Source organism: Odocoileus virginianus, chromosome 6 (assembly GCF_023699985.2).
Source record: "Odocoileus virginianus isolate 20LAN1187 ecotype Illinois chromosome 6, Ovbor_1.2, whole genome shotgun sequence".
NCBI lineage: Eukaryota > Metazoa > Chordata > Mammalia > Artiodactyla > Cervidae > Odocoileus > Odocoileus virginianus.
In genome coordinates this window covers 87,157,804-87,178,032 of record NC_069679.1, presented here as the reverse complement: position 1 = coordinate 87,178,032, position 20,229 = coordinate 87,157,804, and the positions used below count along the sequence as shown (strand labels likewise).

General features: G+C 51.8%; 1 protein-coding gene across 9 annotated transcripts in view; it reads left to right on the top strand.

Annotated features, from left to right (window-relative positions):
• The window catches only part of FOXN3 (forkhead box N3), a 435,192-nt gene that overhangs the window by 294,474 nt on the left and 120,489 nt on the right, over window positions 1–20,229 (top strand). For all 9 annotated transcript variants that reach the window (XM_070469776.1, XM_070469769.1, XM_070469771.1 and 6 more), the window contains one exon: window positions 17,800–17,864. In XM_070469776.1, coding sequence (XP_070325877.1) covers window positions 17,800–17,864 — 65 coding nt within the window. The remainder of the gene's footprint in view (window positions 1–17,799; window positions 17,865–20,229) is intronic.

Sequence of the window (20,229 nt, the reverse complement as noted above, 5' to 3'; positions counted from 1 at the left end):
TAGGTGTTGTTCTTAGTTATATTTGTTTAATAGGAGTCGTTCTTATTAGGATACCCTCCTCAAATCCTTCATAAATATAAAGCTTTTAAATATTTGTCCCATTTTGTAATTAGTCTAGATTTAGCAGTGGTTCTTCCTGATTTGGGAGGAAGCATGCATGACTGTTGCCAGGCAACGGCTAATCGGGGTATTAGCTGCCAGCAAGCTCTTGGCAGTAACTGTAAATTCTTTTGTCTTGTTAACCAAAAAATGAGTGTTAAAGATATAGCAGTATATGAAGTCTGTTCTGTTGTTCAAATACATACAACTTAGGTGATAAATTCCTCCGCTAATGTAACCTTGATGTGCCACTGAAATTTATAGCGTGTTTAGGAAGCCGGTTCCTTCTTGCTTGAGTCAGTGACTGCTCAGAGCCCCGGAGCTCTTCGAATGGGATGCTGAGGTAATAGAGGTGTTGTTTTCTCCAGCTCTCCTTCAGAGAATCTGAGGTTCCTGTTAAAGTACGGTTGTGAAACGTGTGTGGACTTCCAGCATGAGTGTCCCAAGCGAGGACTCTGGTTCCTGGGCAGGTCCCACCACTGCGCCACCCTTGACCTCAGGCCCCGTCCCCTGGGGGCCAGCAGCAAGCACCCCACAGGTGTGAGGGGTCCCGTGGCGGCCGGGGTCCCCGTCCCTCCGCATCTCAGTGCAGCCAGGCTTCCTGCAAAAGTTTTCTGGGACAGAACCTCGGGAAATGAATTCTCCCTTCCTGAGCAAATATGGTGTGAGTCATCCTCTGGACCTTAGGATTAAGAAAGAGGAACAGTTTATTTGGTGGATGCTTTTTTTTTTTTAAATGAAGCTGCCTGTATTCCAGACTTGACCCCAGACAGATACTCCCTCTGGTCACAGGTTTCTAAAGGACACGTGGGTTGTCTCGTTAGGGGTCACACACTCCAGCAGGCACTGCGCGTCCACTTTCTCTCTTAACCCCGGTTCCCCAGGCTTTAGATAGGGGAGACCAGCAAGCGGGTCCTTCGGGCCAGAAGGGGAGGGGCTGGCACGGAAGGTCAGGTTCCTGAACCCGCTTGTCTGTAACTCCTGTTCTCGATAAAGTACCACTTCCTTGGGCACCTCCCCGACCCCAACCTCAAGCAGAGTGGGGAAGCTCCCTGGCAGGAAACGCCTCCGTCCTGTCGTCATGGGTCAGTTGTCCCTTCAACCTGGGCGGTTTGGATTTTCTCCCTCAGCCCCGCAGTTCTCCCGGGGTTCCAGCCCAGCAGAAAGAGCTACCAGCTCCAGAGCCTGCAGACCCGTCTGTGTCCCTTTTTTGTGGTGGCTTTTTCTCTCTCTTTCCACTACGAGCCAGACTACTTCAGCATCATGTAAACACGCTGGCGTATGTTAGCAGCTGCCTCTCTTTTAAAGTTGAACCCGCTCAGAACTGAAAGGGGAGTGCTTTCAGGTTCTGCTGAAGTTTGCGTGTGACAGCATCAAAGCTATTTTTAGTGGAGTGATCACCGGCAAGAAGCTGAAAACGGCCGCTTTCAACTATAAACAGTGGAAAGAAAGGATCGTTTATGCATCGCTGCAGCTCTTGAGTCCATTTCTGTGGGAGACAAAGGGGTGTGTTAATCTCTTCTTCAGAGTTAGGCAGGCGCCTTATGCCTGTTTCAGAGCCCCCATCCCCTCTGCGGAGAAGAGTGATGTTAATTTAGCACTCAGCTGCCTGGAGTTAAACTGGAGGCACCGATAATGGTGAGTTATAGGACCGTCCTTTGAGGTGTCCATTCTGCAAAGAAGGCGATGTATAGAGGTGCAGAAGCATCTGGTAAACCTTTATTTCCTGTAGGTCACAAAACCCACGAGACAACAGGAAATGAGAGTTGGGTTGTATCAGCATCATGGTGCCGTGAAAAGAACACGGGCCGTTGACGAGCGGCAGGACCCTGGTGACTTCACCTTTCTGAATGAGATATTCTTAGCTGCAAAATGAAGATCCTGATCCCTGCTCTCTAGGCTCCATTAGGCGAGTCTTTTCCGGTGGCCATTTATTGAACACCTGCTCTAAGATGCCAGCTGCCGAGCGCTTTAGACCAACAGAAGAGTCCTCATCCTCCTGGAGTTCACGGTCTGGCCACGTAAACAAACAGGCTGCAATACAGTGTGGTACCTGGAGACAACGGTGTGGGGGGGCGGGCCTGCCGCGGGCGTGGACGGCGGGGCAAGGAGACAGGAGGGGCAGAATTTTCCAGAACACCTGAGAGTTTGCAAGGAGAACAGTACGGGGAGGGAGTGTTTCCAGGGGGGCAGCTGCGGGAGCAGAGACAGAGGTAAGAGGCCTTCGGGTGTGTCTGGGGGCCCAGGCACAGTTTGGTGTGGCCAGAGCAACAAAAACCCACACAGAATAAGACAAGGGGCGGTAGGAGATGAAGCCAGTCGCTTGGAGTTAGGACAATTAGGAATGTCTCTCACAACGCACAGGAGGCCCAGGAAATGGTTTCGCGTGGACCACGGACTGAATTCTGTAAACGTTCACACCGAGTCGCTGCTAAGGATAGTCTGGACACCTGTGGATATGAAGGGGTGGTAGTTTACTTCATGCGCGTGTGGTCAGGATGCCGCACTCACAGGAGTGTCGCCCCAGGAAGGCCGAGCCTGGGACGTGGATCCTAAACTGGACGGTGCGTGCCTCTGTGGGGCGTTGTCTTGGAAGATGCAGAAGCGACATGACAGGCAGGCCTTTCCAACGGGCTTTCGTTGGCTCTGCGAGCGAGTGGAGGGCCGTGACTGTGCTTCAGGGACTCTCAGGTCAGGCGGCGCCGTGAGGGCAGGCGGAGCCCTGGGCATGGAGTGTGTGCTGCGTGTGGTCAGGAGACACTCGCCGGGAGCCCTATGACCAGACACCAGGGAGCAGCATCTGCCCGTGGGAGTCGCGTTCCTCCAGAAGTTTCAGAAAGCCAAGGCTTTCCTGGATATGCTTCAAGCATCAATCATGTGGTGATTCAAAGAAGAGGGACATGTAGAACAAGATGAAGGAAAACAGAAAACCTCTCTCCCGGCTGCACTGACTGTTTATCTCGTCGTTCAGTCGTCGCTCAGTCGTGTCCGACTCTTTACGCCGGGCTTCCCTGTCCTTCACTATCTCCCAGAGCTTGCTCAAACTCATGTCCACTGAGTCGGTGATGGCACCCAACCATCTCATCCTCTGTCGTCCCCTTCTCCTCCTGCCCTCAATCTTTCCCAGCATCATGGTCTTTTCCAGTGAGTCAGCTCTTCGCATCAGGTGGCCAAAGTATTGGAGGTTCAGCTTCAGCATCAGTCCTTCCAATGAATATTCCAGGTTGATCTCCTTTAGGATGGACTGGTTGGATCTCCTTGCAGTCCAAGGGACTCTCAAGAGTCTCCTCCAACACCACAGTTCAAAAGCATCAATTCTTCTGCACTCAGCTTTCTTTGCAGTCCAACTCTCACATCCATACACGACCACTGGGAAAACCACAGCTTTGACCAGAGGGACCTTCGTCAGCAAAGCGATGCCTCTGCTTTTAACACACTGTCTGGGTTTGCCATAGCTCTCCTTCTAAGGAGCCATGTCTTTTAATTTCATAGCTGACTGTTCACACCCAGGAAGAAGTATTTCCAGCAGTCACCATGTACCATGGAATTGTGTAAACCACAGTCCTCAACACCCCCGTCTGTGTAACTGTGGCCAAGGTGTTGTGTTACCGAAACTGTGTTCTCCTTGACTTTAATGCCGTTAGGAAGTTTAGCAGCATTATTTGCCTCGTTGTCATTTAAGGAGAGGAATGGATGTTACTGTAGGTTTTCTGGAAGAATCAAATGGGTGTGAAGTTTTAGGTAGAAGAGTCAGTTATATAAGATCTGGTCCACCTGTGGATCCGTCTCCTTAGGTTTCCCAGTCGCTTCTTCTCTGGTTTTACTGAGTGGGGCCCAGGGCACACACCGGGCTTCCCCGGTGGCGCTGGTGGTAAAGCACCCGCCTGGCAGCGCAGGAGAGCAAGAGAGGCGGATGGACCCCTGGGTCGGGAAGATCTAGAAAAGGAAGTGGCACCCACTCCAGTGTCCTTGCCTGGGGAATCCCATGGACAGTGGAGAATCCCATGGACAGAGGAGACTGGTGGGCTACAGTCCACGGGGTCTCACGGAGTCGGGCATGAGTGAGTGACTCGGCACGCACACCCACAGGGCCCACATGGGCGATTGAGAATAGGAGAGTCCCCAGCAGGCCACGTGTGCCTGCTTGGGGCACATGGCACGGGCGCTGAGGGCGGTGGCCGGGGATCAGGGGACAGGAGAAGGTGGGGGGCGACTTTGAAGGGGGGCCAGCTCTTCACGTTCTGTCCGGAGTAGGAGGACAAAGGCGTAGTTGAGATGCTGAGGCCGACCACAGGATTTGCTGCTTTGCAGATGTAAGAGATTACTTTTTGGAAATGGAAAATTGCTTTTTGTCCCTTCAAAGCCAACTCTAACTAGATCCAGTAAACCATAGGAGAAATATTTTTTAGAAAATAAACTTTTCTGCTGCTTTGTGCAGCTTCAGCTTTTTAGTGCCTAGATGTGGTACCCGCGATAGAACATGCAGACAGAGATGTCCAGCTCTATAGCGTCAGCTTTCCACACTCAGCGTTTATGTCTCTCATCTTGATGGGGTCTGGGGTGAGCCTGGCTCTCAAAGGGGGGAAATGAAGAGTCGGGGTAAACCAGTTTGGCCACAAACAATCCTTTTCTCATCCGTGATTGGTTTTCAGCATTGTAGTGGGAATCAAGCTGTGTCCAAAACGTGGATTAAATGTTTATATCTCTTGATCTCCACAAGCCTGAAAGATAAATAGGTCATACTGGCTTTCGTGCCGTTACCGAGGTTTTTCTCTGAAAGCTGTTGTAGCGCTGCCGGCATTGTCTGTGCTGGGCAGCATGCAGGCAGCTCGGCCTGAGCACGCCGCTCAGACCAGGGGCAGGAGACGGGCGTGTGGCCGGTCCTGCCTGCTTCTTGGTGGTGGGAGAGGGCGTGAGGCTTGCAAGGCAGAATGCGTTTTCCCTCCAGAGGTGCTTTCCACTCAGAGGAGTGTGTCTGGGGGGAAGGCCACTTACCCCTCTTCTCCGACTGCATGACGCTCAGGTGCCCAGCGGGTTCCATCTGTTAGGCTGGAGCCGCTAGGCACAGTCATCGGGGCCTCCTCTAAACCTCTGCCAAGGGAAGGATCCAGGGCTGGGCTCGCGGTCTATACGGCCCCCTGCCCCGCCTGGCCAGGGGGGAAGGCCCTGGGGCTGCACAGGTCCCCGTCGGCCTCTCCCGCCCAGGCCCGTGTCCTCACACAAGCCGCTCCTAGAGGCTTCATGATGTCTGTGTCTGTGGGTGGTGACTCCGCCTGGGAGGAGTTCCTTGACAGAGCCTCTGGGTTTCAACCCCCCAGAAATGCCCCTCAGAATGTACTGAGGGCTGCTCTCTGGGCTGGGGTAATAACCAGAGTCTATGGAGCAGGGACCGGTTTCCAGCCCCGGTGCTGAACACCCGGCAAGGTCATGACGCTTTTGGAGGGTCTGTAGGCTCCCCGAGGCTCCCAGGTCACGCAGTGTCTGTAAAGAACCCGCCTGCCGATGTCAGAGACGCGGCTCGATCCCTGGTTCAGGTAGATCCTCTGGAGAAGGAAACGGCAGCCCACTGCAGTACTCCTGCCTGGGAAACCCCAGGGACGGAGGAGCCTGGCGGGCTGCCGTCCACGGGGGCAAAGTGTCAAACACGACTGAGCGACGGAACAACACCCGCAGGGTCCCCGGGGTGGCAGCTGGGGAACTGGCAGGACAGCTAATGTTCAAGTCTGCGTGGTGATGGTGGGGCTGCCAGGCCTCAGAGGAGGGACAGATGAAGATCAAATCGGGGGAGGCCTCTTGGAAGAGGGGGAACCACCCAGAGTTTCTGCCTGTCAGGAGGGTTCTTGTGCAGAAGATGCTAGTGTCCGTTTTCATTCATAGCTCCGTAGCCGAGGGACCCAAGGGCAGTAGGGCCCAGACCTGTGTGTCATGCTCTGAACAGCCCCGGCTTCTTTATTTTACCTACTTGCCCAGCTATGTCCCTTCCTTGTGGAGGACAGGATGGTTTCTTCATTGCGTTGTTCCCACAGCAGGTGTAAAGACGTGTTATTCAGGGAATGGGCGAGTCTGAGAAAAGATGGGCAAACCCGCTCCTTTTTCCAGAGCCTTAGCGCAGAGAAGGGCGGCCTGCCCGAGTGTCTGGCTGGCCAGTAGGGAATGGCTGTGTATTTATTTTCTCATCTGGCTGGTTAGCTGGTGTCCCTGGTGGCTCAGATAGTAACGAATCTGCCCACAATGCAGGAGCCCCTGGTTCAATCCCTGGGTTGGGAAGATCCCCTGGAGAAGGGAATGGCAATCCACTCCAGCATTCTTGCCTGGAGAACTCCATAAACAGAGGAGCCTGGCGGGGCATAGTTCCTGGCGTCACAAAGAGTCGGACATGACTGAGTGACTCACTCACACACACACACACAGCTAGCTACTGTTTGTTTAATTAAAGCACACACGTCACTGACTCAACACCTCAGTCGTTGCTTTACGGTCTTTCACACTGGGGACTGTTGCAGCTGCCCCCACCCTCCATCTCCAGAACCACCTCCGTCTTGGAAAACTGAGACTCTGCCCGTTAGGCGGCTCCCCATCCCCTTCTCCTCGCGGCCCCTGGCAGCCTGCGTTCTACTTTGTCTTTCATGAATTTGACTCCTCTGGCTCCTCGTGTCAGCAGAATCATGCAGTATTTGTTTTGTGTGATAGAAAGTGAAGTCGCTCAGTCGTGTCTGACTCTTTCCGACCCCATGGACCGTAGCCCACCAGACTCCTCGGTCCATGGGCTTCTCCAGGCAGGAACACTGGAGTGGGCTGCCATGCCCTCCTCCAGCGGGTCTTCCCCAGCCAGGGATCAAACCCAGATCTCCCGCGTTGCAGGCAAGCTCTTTACCCTCTGAGCCACTGAAGGTTCACCTATGTTATAGCAGGTGTTGAAATTTTCTTTTTCTCTTAAGGCTGAATAATATTCCATTGCACATATTTACCAAATAGTCTGTATCCATTCACCATCCATGGACGCCTGGGTTGCTTCCGCTCTTGTTCTTTTCTGAATAATGCTCCTGTGAACATGGGCGCATGAGCAACTGTTTGAGTTCCTGCTTTCAGTTCTTTTGAGTCTCTACTTAGAAGTGGAACTGCCGGATCCTATGGTGAGTCTGTGTAACTGTCTGAGGAACCTCCACAGTTTTCCATAGCGGCTGCACGGTTTCAAGGGAAAGCCTAGTGAATTTCTCTGTGTCCTGCCTCTCCTCCGTGAGTCTTACCGCGCAGTCTTCCTCCCGTCTGCTCCGTCACGTCATCTGAACTTGGCTGATGACCGCGCTTGCGCAGTCAGTCCAGATTTGGGGGTCCCTCTGACCTCTCAAAGCTGCCTTTAAAAAGCTGAGCTCACCCCACTGGCCCCTGGGCAGAGGACTCTGGGGCAGACTCCGGCAAGTCCTGGGCTGCTCCCGAGGTTAAGCTGGAACCGAACTGGCACTGAGGCAAAGAGCTGACTTCACAAAGTGTGCGAAGATACTTTGGCCCCCTGATGCGAAGAACTGACTCATTTGAAAAGACCATGATGGTGGGAAAGATTGAAGGCAGGAGGAGAAGGGGACGACAGAGGATGAGATGGTTCGACGGCATCACCGACTCGATGGACATGAGTTTGAGTAAACTCCGGGAGGTGGTGATGGACAGGGAGGCCTGGCGTGCTGCAGTCCATGGGGTCGCAAAGAGTCTGACACAGCCAAGTGTCTGAGCAGGAACACCACATTGGCCCGAGACTTGTCGCTCTGGGAACAGCTGCTTGGCTTTCCTCAACTCCACCACTTTAATTGTGATTAGCAGGTTCATTTGCATCTAAAAGGAGTCGTTTTCTTATCAGCACCATTGAGTTGGGAACCAGTGTGCTCCATTTATATAGAGTGGCCCATTTTAACCAGGCCCATTAAGCAGTAAAAGTAAATGTGGGTGTTTTACAAATGCAAATATGTCATGCAAATAATGTACTTTATGCTGAATGATGCCTTGGTTTTCATATGTAAAATTAGAAAGTGTGTAGCACAAAGATAATGATAAACACCTTTGCATCTGTTCCTAAGACTTGTTGGGAGCTGTATGCATCTCACATTGTAGCCCAGGTTTCAGGCCGACTTTCTTCAGTCTACTCCAACAGGCGTTCCATATTATCAAAAATATACATGCACTTATCTAGTTATTTATGTATTCCCAAGTAATCAAGAAATCACAGAAAAGGGGAGTCCAAATTACCAAATGTATTACTTACAATCAAAGATGAGCTTTGTAATTTTGTTTCCATTTTTAAAGATTTTTAAGTTTTTATCTGAGATGACGGTAGTGGAAGAAGACATGTTCCTTACTATATAGGTTAGTTCCTTTGTAAGAGAATTATGTCTTCCAGGAGATTATTTTTTAGAACTCCTGCTGTGTGAAATGATTCTGTTTTCTATCTGACACCAGCGCTTAGTTAGGAGATCGCAGCAGCTCCCTGTGTGCCCTGAACGTGGCTAAATTCTGGGGGTCCCTCCCTCCACGGGATCTCTGGCCTGTGGAGAGGCACACATCTACGGAAAGAGAATTCAAGGTATGAGGCATCAAATCGGGACACACCACAGAGGATTGGTTGCCAGATTGACTGCAGGGGAATCACCAAACTGAGAGTGGGGAGAGGTGCCAGGAGGCAGCCCAGAAAACGGCCCAGGGTGTGAGTTGAACTGTAGAGGGTGGCGGGAGTTGATCGGGCGAAGGGAACACGGGAGCAAGGCCTTTCAGCCAGGGGGAACCGACTTTGGAAATGGCACAACTCAGGATGGGACTGGAGCCGACAGGCCAGGGCCCAAGCCCACATTTGTTATGTAACTAGGAGAAAACCAGCAACAATAGTCAGTCTCGCCTTAGTGCACGTGGGTGGGCAGCAAGTCAGGCGGGACAGCCTGCAGTCATCCGCACTGTGGCTCTGGGTGGCGGGAGGGGAGACCTCTGGTGACCCGGGCGTGAGGGGCAGGGCCAGTCTGGGGCCCCCGTGACCCAGGAGAGGGGAGCTCGGCACACACCCAGCCCCTGGCCTTCGTTCGCACACTGCTGGGTGATGGGGCCCAGGTGGGTCTGGGAGCACGGGGTGATGGGCAGGCTAAGAAGTTGCTGGCAGTGGGAGGTGAGCGGAGACCAGGGGTGGGGAGGGAGGGAAGACTCCAGCGGAGGAGAACGCAGTAGGGGTGCTGCTTTAGCAAAGGAGGAGGCGCAGAGAAGGTAGGAATAAGGGGGGTATATAGAATAGTGAGCTGATATAAATATAAATCACAGTGCGCTTCTCAGTCCCGGCTTTGGCTCGAGAAAAGAGGGGTGACGTCTCCGCCTGATGAGGTGCGGGAAGGCAGGTTTCGGGCTCAGCGGGTGGAGAGAAGCGCGGCCAGCCTGGTGGAGTTGCTGACACTAGGTAGTGGGTTTTGGTGGCGGCAGTCTCATCTTCAGAGGACACATGGGAGTATTGATAGCTCACAGTGAACCGTGTCGGACTCGTGATCTCTGAAGCAGAGAATTTCGCTTTGGGACCCAAGATGCGGCTTCAGTGCTCAGAGCCTCGTGCGGCAAAAGGTTTTATTGCAGTGAAAAAGGGATAGAGAAGCTTCTGACATGGACACAGACATCGCCAGTCTTAGCCAGGAATCTGTATACTTTTTCAGTGGGTCACTAACAATAAATCAAAAGAATGTCTCAAGGTTGTAAAGGTCTAACCAGACCCACTCTCACAACATATATCTTACTGTAACAGGATTAGTCAGAGGGTTTCTGTTAAGAAGGAGAAACATGTCCTCGAGCAAGATGCATTGCTGTTATATAATCATTAGTACAGATCTTAAGGAAAACCAGCCTAATGATGTGTTGTTTGTTGTGTAATCATTAGCTCCTGGCTTAAAGAAAGGTAGTCTTAGGCAAAATAGATGGTTGCCATAACAGTTCAGAGCTTAAGAAAAGAGGTCTTAGTGACTAAGAAGAAGGAATGTAGAAAATGTAGAAAAGGAATGTAGGAAAAAAAGTCCCTTCTCTTCCCCCTCCCCCCTCCTCCTCTTCTTCCTCAAGGTCCCAGACTCCTTATCAACCTGCCTAAGAACTAGCTCTCTCAATATCTGGAGACATTTTTATTTTAAATTTTATTATTATTGTTATTATTTAATCTTTTGGCTGCACTGCATGGCTTGTGAGATCTCAGTTTCCTGACCAAGGGTCAGACCTGCATGCCCTGCCCTGGGAGTCTCATCCATTCATTTGTTTATCTGGCTGTGCCGGGTCCTAGCTGGGACCCTCCGGATCGTCACTGTGTCACGTGGGATCCTTCGTTGTGCGCGCGGACTCTCTGTGGTGTACACAGTTGCTCTGCGGCACGTGGACTCTTAGCTCCCTGAGCAGGGATTGAACCCTCATCCCCCATGCTGCGGGATGAACTCTTAACCACTGGACTGCCAGGGGGGCCCTGAGATGTTTTCAGTTGTTACAGCCGGGGAGGATTGGTGCTGGTACCCCGGGGATGGAGGCAGGGAGGCTGCCGAGCAGCGCAGCACCCACGGGGCGGCCCCCAGCACAGACAGCATCCAGCCCCAAAGGTCAGCAGCGTTGAGGTCCTGATGCTGACCCTGCCTCAGGTCCGCATCGCCTCTCAGATGCATTTGAGGAGGGCAGCCCTGAACTTCTTAGCATCTTCTGTGAAATGTTACTGATGTGTTTAACATTATACAGTAGGTCCTGCTCCAGAGCAGCCGCCTCTGTCTGACTCTCACAGCCCCTCTGCCCCCGCCGTGTCCAGGGCCTTGGCCGTGGTGGGCATACAGGGGTGGTTTGCAGGTGGATCCAGCTGGAGGCTGGATGAGCCTCCAAGTTTTAACATTCGGCTAAGGGCTCGACTTAGCACAAAGTGACAGGGGGATTTCACTTCTCACTAGGACCCAAGTTTTTCCCTCAGAGTGATCTTGCCACACTCTCTGTTCTGGCTCCTGTGGTCCTTGCTGGCTGTGGTTTGATTTCGTCACTCGTGCCTTCCAGTGGCTGCCAGGGGCTTCCAGGTGGCAGTGGTGGTAGAAAGTCCATCCACCATCGCAGGAGACCTAAGAGACGAGGGTTCAGTCTCTGGGTCCTGAAGATCCCCGGAGGAGGGCATGACAGCCCACTCCAGTGTTCTTGCCTGGAGAGTCCCACGCACAGAGGAGCCTGGCGGCTACAGTCCATGGGGTCGCAAAGAGTCGGACACGACTGGAGCGACTTAGCATGCATGCACACACGCGTGCAATGATCATCAGCCTCTGAAACTGGCCAGTCCTGCTACGTCTCCACCTGCTGTCTTCTGCCTCTTGATTGCTTGACCTTGAAAGGTCTCTGTGGGCAGCCGTACTTGCCAGTTGGGATATATGCTGGATTCTGGGTGGAGTTAGCTCTTTTGGGTTTTTAACTTTCTTTAGAGAAGTTGGCATCTACGGAGCTGCTTCTCCCAGCCTGTTGATTTTTAGACATCGTTCATTGCTACTTCAGGTGGACAAACATTTGCAAATGAGATGTTCTCAGAGCATGCTTAAGGGGAGGAGGAAGGTGAAGGTGTGGTTAGCTCTTCCGTCATAAAAACGAAGACGAGAGCCAAACTGGGAGAGTCCCCAGGATGTAGGAGGAAGCATGGGCGCCGGGCACCTCACTGCATTTCTCTGAACTGCTGGGCTCTTGTAATCAAGATGACCGCTGAGATTGTTGCAGTGCTCAGAGCATCCTTTGTACATGCGTCATCTCGTTTAATTCTCCAACACCTCACACTGTTACTGCCCCCAGTTTATAGGCGTGAAGTTGAGATGCGGACAGATTAAAAGACTTTCTGCCTGTGTTTTCAGCAGTCAGCTTCCTGGAGTCCAAATCATGTGCCACTCCCAGCCGACCTTGGATGGGACCAGGTAGCCACTGAGATCCCTTTGCATGTCAGCACACTCTGGCTTTATACGCCAGGTTGCAAAAGTGTCAAGAACCCCTCTGAGAGTTCTGAACTTTCAACGGGGCTCTTTAGTGATGCCTCTCAACTTATGATGGATGTTTTCTGAAACCTAAGACCATCTCACCCAAGTCTCTCTGATTCCTGCATTCCAAACTCCAGGACTGGCATCGATCACCCAGCAGGTCTGAGTTAGTATGGGGTGCAGGTCTTGTTTGTTTTCCTGTGATATCCTGTGATCAGTTAGTTCACACTTAGAATTAACAGTAGAATTTCAAGGTTTTCTGTTTTTTTTTTCCCAGGAATTCTCCCTTTTTTACAGCTTGCCTTGACTGTTTTATTCCTAGAGAAACACAGTCTGATGACAGACATCAGACATCAGAATTGCCTTCATGTTGTTTTTGGTGCTGAGAATTTGGCCCAGACATGCTGCCTGAAGACTGGCAGGCCAGCTCCGGCATCTGCAGGGACCAGGTTGGGTCACCACCTCCCTTTCCTCTGCCCGGTCGGTTTGGGCTTTCTGCTTTTTCATGTGCTCTGGGCCAGCCTGGCAGAGAAGTTAACTTCAGGGGACCTTCAGAGAGACAGCATGTAAGATCTTTCACTACCCAAAACTCTTCTCCTGGAGTCCTTCTTGTATTCCTTCTTCCTCTGTCTCTCTCTATCTCTCTCAGTTTATAGTAAAACTTTTTGTTATGGTGGTAAAATACACATACCATCAAATATACCATCTTAACCATTTAAATGTACCGTTCAGTAGTGTTAAGTATGTTCACAGTAGTGGGGGACCAACCTACAGAACTCTTTTCACCTTACACAGTGGAAGCTCTGCACCCAGTAACCGAGTCTCTATTACTGCTCCCTGGCCCCTCTGCCTCCCCCAGCCTCCGGCAACTCCCGTTCTGTCTCGTCTCTACGGACTCGACTGCTGTGGTCAAATACAGTCTTTGTCCTTGGGTGACTGGCGTGTTTCACTCAGCATAATGTCCTCCGGGTTCATCCATGCTGTATCCTGTTTTCTAGATCCACCAGTTCTCATTCTGCAGCTGGGCTCTTAGTGGGGAAAAAAAGTACTTTATAAAAAGTTGTTGTTCGGTTGTTCAGTCATGTCTGACTCTTGGTGGCCCCATGGACTGCAGCACGCTGGGCTTCCCTGTCCTTCACTAACTCCCGGAGCTTGCTAAAACTCATGTCCATTGAGTTGATGATGCCATCCAACCATCTCATCCTCTGTTGCCCCCTTCTCCTCCTGCCCTTAGACTGTACTTAGAATAAAAGTGTTTTTCTTAATTTTCTTTTCTGACTCACAGAATGCCCAGGCTGGTGAATATGGGTGTGGTTCTTGCCAGAACCTCCAGGGGTCTTGCCGTTCAGCCAGTCCTGTCCACGATGAAAGCCCATGGGTGTCACATGACTGATGACGTCATTACACCAAGGGCCACCTTGGGGTCAGGCGGCCTTCTGACTTCAGTGTCCCTCTGGGAGTCGGCAGAACCACGGCAGCGAGCGTGAGCCCCGGGGCGGCGCGTCTCCGGCAGACGCTGGCCGCGCTGCCTGGACTGTAGGGCGCCTCCCTTGGGACTTGCTGGCTCAGCCCTGGTCTTCGTGGTCGGCTGGGCCCGTGTTCTCAGATGTCAGCTCACAAGCTGCCTTTCCTGGCAGGCCAGGCCCTCTCGACCCATCGGTTCACTTCCTTTGCCACACGTGGGTTTGGCTCTTCACGGCTGAAGGTCATGGGACTGTGTTAGAGCGTCACTGAAATAAGACGTTTGTGGTGCCAGCGTTGGGTCATTTCTTCTGATCTGAACCCACGGGTCTGTCTGTCATGTATGGTGAGCTGATTGCTTTTTCTAGCCTGGGGTTTTTCCTCGGAGAGAGTCCTAGGGAAACACCGTCTACAGCCTTCTCCCATGGAGAATAGCTCAGGGCTAAGTGCCGGAAGCCTGGAGAGAAGCCGGGCGATGAGAAATGAAGTCAGGGCCATTGCCAGTGTCTCTGTGGCGCGCTGGGCTGGGCTCGGCCTGGCCGCTGACCCGCCGCTGTGAGCTGGACACGTGCCTCCCCATCCGCGCCTACCGCGTGGGAGGCGGGCCCTGCTCACCCACGGGTGGGAGGATCCCCCGGGAAGCGCCGACGCCCGCGGTCATTCGGAACGGTGAGCACCACTGCAGGGGGTGAGGACACGCTTAAGGAGCTCCTGTGGCCCCGCCAGGGCGGTGACCGCTGGTAACACAGATGCTGGCACCAGCTCACACTGAGGAGAGTCCTCCGTCCGCCTCCGTGAACACCGCTCCACTCCCCGCCGCTCGATTTGCCGTGTGAGTGAGTGGTTTCCGGCTGGCATGAGTTGTCGTTGAGGCTCTATGTTGTGTCTGACTCTTTGTGACCCGTGGACTGCATCGGGCCGGGCTCTCCTGTCTTCCACTGTCTCCCAGAGTTTGCTCAAACTCACGGCAGGCTGCAGTCCACGGGCTGGCACCGCAGGCCCGTACTGTTACACACGCAGTGGACGTGTGTGTGTTAGTCACTGTTACGTCCAACACTTTGCGACCCCCCGTAGCCCACGCGACGCCCGCCCCCCAGTCCATGGGGTCGCAAAGAGTCAGACGTAAACGAGTCACTGACACATACGCATGTCCGCTGAGTCTGAACACAGTCTGACGTCTCACCCTCTGCCTTCTCCTTTTGCCTTCAGTCTTCCCCTGCCTCGGGGCTTCCAATGAAGGGGCTTTTCGCATCTGGTGACCAGCTTGCTGGTTCCAAAGAGTGGGGTTGGAGCTCATTGGAGCCTCAGCTTCAGCATCAATCCTTCCAATGAAATTCAGGACTGATCTCCTTTAGGATGGACTGGTTTGATCTTGCAGTCCAAGGGACTCTCAAGAGTCTTCTCCAGCACCACCGTTCAGAAGCATCAGTTCTTGGGCGTTCAGCTTTCTTGGCTGTGATCCAGCCCTCACATCCTTACATGTCTACTGGAAAATCCACAGCTTTGACTAGATGGACGTTTGTTAGCAACGTGATGTCTCTGAGATTCTGCCACAAAAACCTTGATCGCCAGCTTCTCTGGATTACTGTGGTTCCTATGTACTTTTAAGTAATTTCACTTACTTTTTAAAACTAACTTTGAGCTTTAAAGGCCCATGAGCCAGGAATATCTCCAAATGGAGGGAAAAAAGTCAGTTTGCTGCACCCCAACCTGAAGCCACAAGGGCCATAATCATTGGTCTTTTCCACACCCATTTCTAGTCTCTCTGGATAGAGTCGCAGGAGGTTGGAGCCAGCTGAGTGTGGCAGCGGGCTTCCCAGGTGGTGCTAGTAGTAAAGAACCCGCCTGCCAACGCAGGAGACGACGTCAGAGACGTGGGTTCGATCCCCGGGTCGGGAAGAGCCCCTGGAGAAGGGCATGGCGACCCCTCCAGTGTTCTTGCCTGGGAAATCGCACGGACAGAGGAGCCTGGCGGGCGGCTTGTCCGTAAGGTTGCAGAGTCAGATATGACTGAAGCAACTCTGCACACACAAACATGACAGCAAGCCCCAAGAGGCCATAAAGCATGGCTTGTAATTTCCCCTCCATGTCCAAGCAGTTTGCAGCAAGTACTTGATAAGCCCTTCCATCTCCTCACAGCTAGAAGGTGTCATTTGGGGGCAGCCATCCCAAAGAAGAGTGAGAGACACAAGGCCCGTGAGCCCGAAAGCCTCGCGGCGAGCGCAGCAGAGAGCGGCTCAGCTTGAGGGGCAGGGACCACAGCTGAAGGCGAGTCTCGGCGGGGGCCGCGTCAGGGCGGGCAGGCGGCGGTCCGGCTCCGTGGGCACCGTGAGGATGGACTCCGTGCCAGCACGGCAGTCCCAGCCGCGGCCAGGCTGTCGGCGCGTGAGCGGGACGCCGCAGAGGTCTCTAAGTGGATTTCCGCCCTGCAGAGAGCCTTCCGCATCTAAACCGCTGGCTGTGCCCGTCCTCTCTTCCCGTTTATCCCGTCCCCGCCTCCGCTCAGTTTCCAGCCAGATGAGGGTCAGGATGAAGAGGAGACTCGGAGGGAAGTAAGCCGGATATTGAGGTTTCTGCGATGGTGCTCTGTTCTTGAATTCTCGGAAGCAGCGGCTCCTCTGTAATGACGTCCTCAGTTTTTAAGCACCTTTAGACACCAGGAGATGCAGTGTTGGCAACAGCCAGGTGGCTATTTCCTGCTTTCTTATAAAACTACGGTGGGAAAGCCTCAGGAGCTGGCTGGGGTTTTAAAAGACACTCTTAAGCATTTTCGCACACTTGACTCTTCATGGGACTTTGAGCAGCCTCAGATTGGGAATGGACAGAAGTCAGAGACAAGAGAGCTCCGCTGGCTGCCGGCACCGGCGGCTCGAGGCCCCGGGCAGGCCCTCTGTTCTGTGCGGCTCCCGGCACGCGGGGGCCACGGCCGCCGGAGCCGAGGGTCGGGGCAGCGGCAGCCTCGCTTACCCTGAGCGTGCTGGACCCGAGCCAGAAGCAAACAGTCTCATCAGTTACGTCAGCATTCATGCCGTGTGTTTTCCAGCACGTCTGACGTTATTCTGACGTGTCTGTGTGCGGTAGCACTTTTCCTCCCCTGCTCTGCTCCTCACAAGTCATGTAGCTGGTCCCCACACCTGGAGTGCTGTTCGTATCTCCGGGAGTGCAGTCTTGGTCAAGAGATGTGTCCCTGACATTTCTCCTCCTTGTTAACGGGTTGCACTGTTGGAGACCCTGATTAACTCTAGAAGCACTCCCTGTCGAGTCCTTCAGACTGTTTGTTCTGTGTATATATGTGTGTATGTGTGTTCATGTTCGCCAAACTTAGAGACCTGTATTCAGACCCGCTTTTTTATTTTATTTTTTTTAATGTTGAAGGTGATTGATAATGCCTTAACCAGGATCATTTGCCACATTCTATTTTGGAGAAAGTAATTTATGCCACCTCTGGGGCTGGCTGTAGTAACAGTTTTGACTAAGTGCTCTCTAACATTAATCTAAACCAATCCTTGATTTAGAATCAGCTCCTTTCCACTGCAAGGATATTTTCCTAAGACTGGCTAGGTTATAAAGTTTTTCACTGGGTGTCTTAAAACAGTGAAAATGCTGATCTACAAATGTAATAAAGTGTCTTTGTGATGCATTGATCTTTCCACTTTTCTTGCCTCTCCTGTTACAGAGCTGTGAGTGGTAACATAGCTGCAAAATGTTTTATAGGACACAGAGTGCAACAATGAAGCCAAGAAATTGAAAACGGGATGGGAGGCCAGACGGTGAGGGAGGGACGGGGGCGCTCACGGTCAGATCTGTGTGTTAAGGATGGTGGCAGAAACGCCAGAAGGCAAACTTGCCTTTTATTGGGCCGGTGGCATCAGAAGTGGTGGAAAACCTGCTGACCTCAGAAGACAGGGATGGGAGTTCTTGACCGCATCAAGTCGTAAAGTGAAGAGCAGTTTAGCAAAAGTTGTGAGCTTTGGCGTTGAACTGACATTGCCGTTTCGTTTGCCTGCAAATGGTTTCTGTGCCCGAGAGAGAGGAGGGTTGAGACAGTGGTCAGAACACCCACACACACGGGTTCTGCACTTTGAAAGATGAAGCCCATTCATCATACAATGAGCCTAACACTCTTCAAAGATGCGTTTTTGGAGGGTATAAATAGTGCATGGTTGGAAGGTGTTTTGAAGCCACTTGGAAGGACGTGTTTGTAGGCCGTCCCCCGAGTGAGTGCAGACAGCTCGTGCTCACACTGCTTTCTCTTCCATTTCAGCACATCAGGTCCACCCCTCTGGCCAGGCAGCACCTTCTTCAAGAGGAACGGAGCCCTCCTGCAAGGTAGGTCTCTGCACAGCCCACCCCCGTGCCCCACCCTCCTCTCGGAGGGGGCTCCTGTCCGCTGCCTGGGTGACTCCTGTGGGGCGGCCCTGTGTCTCCACGTCTCTTTCTTCCATCCTCCCCTCGTCTCCTGATTGCTGTGAATTGTTGGTCTGAGGTGAGACAGTTTCTTTGGTCTGTTGTCACTGGTCCGATTCCAGAAGCGCTTGGCTTGCTTCGGTGAAGTTGGAATTATACATGATGATGTCATGGTGACAGAAATGGGTTGAGAAAACCAAAGTGAAACCCCGTTATGGATTGCCTGTGCCTGGGCTCCAAGGAATGCTGTGGGCGTCTGGCCGCTCGGGTCATCGTAGAGGTTCACTTGTTACGCGAGGTCCGACGTCCACGGGTGCCCAAGGGTGACTGTGGCTGGCTCGGCGGCTCAGAGCTCACACCCATACCTTTCGTCCCTGCAGGCGTCGTTTGCAGGGGGCAAGGCGGGGCATTCTCCCTGCTGTCCATTCGGTCCTCAGCTCTCTTAACAACTTCTCTCCTGTGCACTCAAGGAATTCACACTGCCTTTCATCTCTGCTTTTGCTGTCAAGCGTCTTTAGAAATGGCCATAGTCAAAGAAGACTGCGTGGCTAAAGATAGCAAGACGATGCCTGCTGCCTACTTTGAGAAAGTGTTTGGGGAGATGACCGTTCTGAATGCCTGCCCTGCACACCGGCTGGGATGGGCTGCTCCGAGGGTCTCCGCCTTGCCCTCGCCGCTAGCCTCTCTTGGTTGGCTGGGCCTTGCCGGGCCACCGCTGGCCGGAAGCAAGTGGGTTGCTGGTGCCAAGAGATTCGGACCCGTCCTGGGCTCCAGGTTGAGGAGTTTCAGTGAGCCTTGGTTGGTTGAGAGATGCTAAGCCTCTTTTTCTTAAAAGTACATGCCCAGGGTCAGCCATGGGTGGGAAAGAGCAGACCGAAATGTAGCTAAGGAAAGAGGTATTTATCTTCAGGTTTCCAGAGTAGCTCAGAAAGCTGTGAGAGATGCCGTCACCTTTGTGAAGTTGTTTTCAAGGCCAGACAATTGCATGCTTTTATTACATAACCTGTGAAGTTGGGGACTTAGGACTTCTTTGTGTCTTTGCTTGGTCCCGGTGAAATTTAGGCAGGCAGGTCTGGTTAATTCTGATTTTAATAACTGTTATAGATATCCTGAATATTTAAGAAAAAAATTGGAAAATGCTTCCACTCTCAAATATTAAGACATAATTAAAAAGATATATACTCAGTGTTCCCTTCAGAAAGTGTAAATGATGAGCCTTTGGGTTTTCTCAAGTGGATTTCAAAGTTATATGCATCTTTAGTTTCCTCTAGATCTGTAGCAATGATATGAATGTCACTCATGGTTGGATTGTTTTCACAAAAGTGATTTTATTTAACTGAGAGCATTTTCCTACAAGATTTTTATTCTTTAAGTTCCACATTAGGGAAGATTTGCTCTAAGCGTGTTAGTTTTTGGTTATTTCTACGGGGCACACGCATGAGGGAAAAATTGATAAGGTTTCTGAAGCTGAGCGATTTCATCATGAGATTCTGTCTCATTGGGTGGTAGACATTGTTTGTGTTCTTTATAGGGTTAAACATTCCTAATTACTCTTAGGCATTGAGAATTGAATTATTACAGATTTCAGATGCTCATTGAATCCACATCCAATTCAATACATCCTACTAATTTCTTTTGCACATGTGGAAAGCAGAGGGTCGTGGTGAGAATTCAGGAGTGGGTGGAGATTTATTAATGGTGTTTCCTGTCTTCACTTGCTGTATCTATACTGTATAGAGAGTTTGCGAGACACTCACATCACAGTAAGGTTTTTAAAACTGCGTATTCTTCTGAATTAATACCTTTTAAATTTGTATTAAGGTATAGTTGATTTACAGTGTTGTATTAGTTTCTGTTGTAAAACAAATTGACTTGGTTATGAATATATATACGTATATATGTTGTTTTTCATATTCTTTTCCGTTACGGCTGCTCACAGGATATTGAATGTAGTTCGCTGTGCTCCACAGGAGGGCCTGGTTGTTTATCCATCCTGACGTCATAGTTCGCACCTTCTCATCCCAGACTCCAGGTCCCTCCCTCCCCAGCCTCTCCCGACCCCCTTGGCAACCTTGAGTCCGTTCTCTAGGTCTCTGAGTCTGCTCCCCTTTCATAGATATTCGTCGTATGTCGGGGTTTCTTTGGTGGACAGCGCTCATTAAGAAGTTGCTGATGCTCATGAAGAAAAGTTTCACAGTAAAGACAGGGGCAGAGAAAGAAGGGAGCTGCCCAGTCATGCTGGCAGGGGGTTTCACTTAGGATCAAGTAGAAGAAAATGTAGCTGATT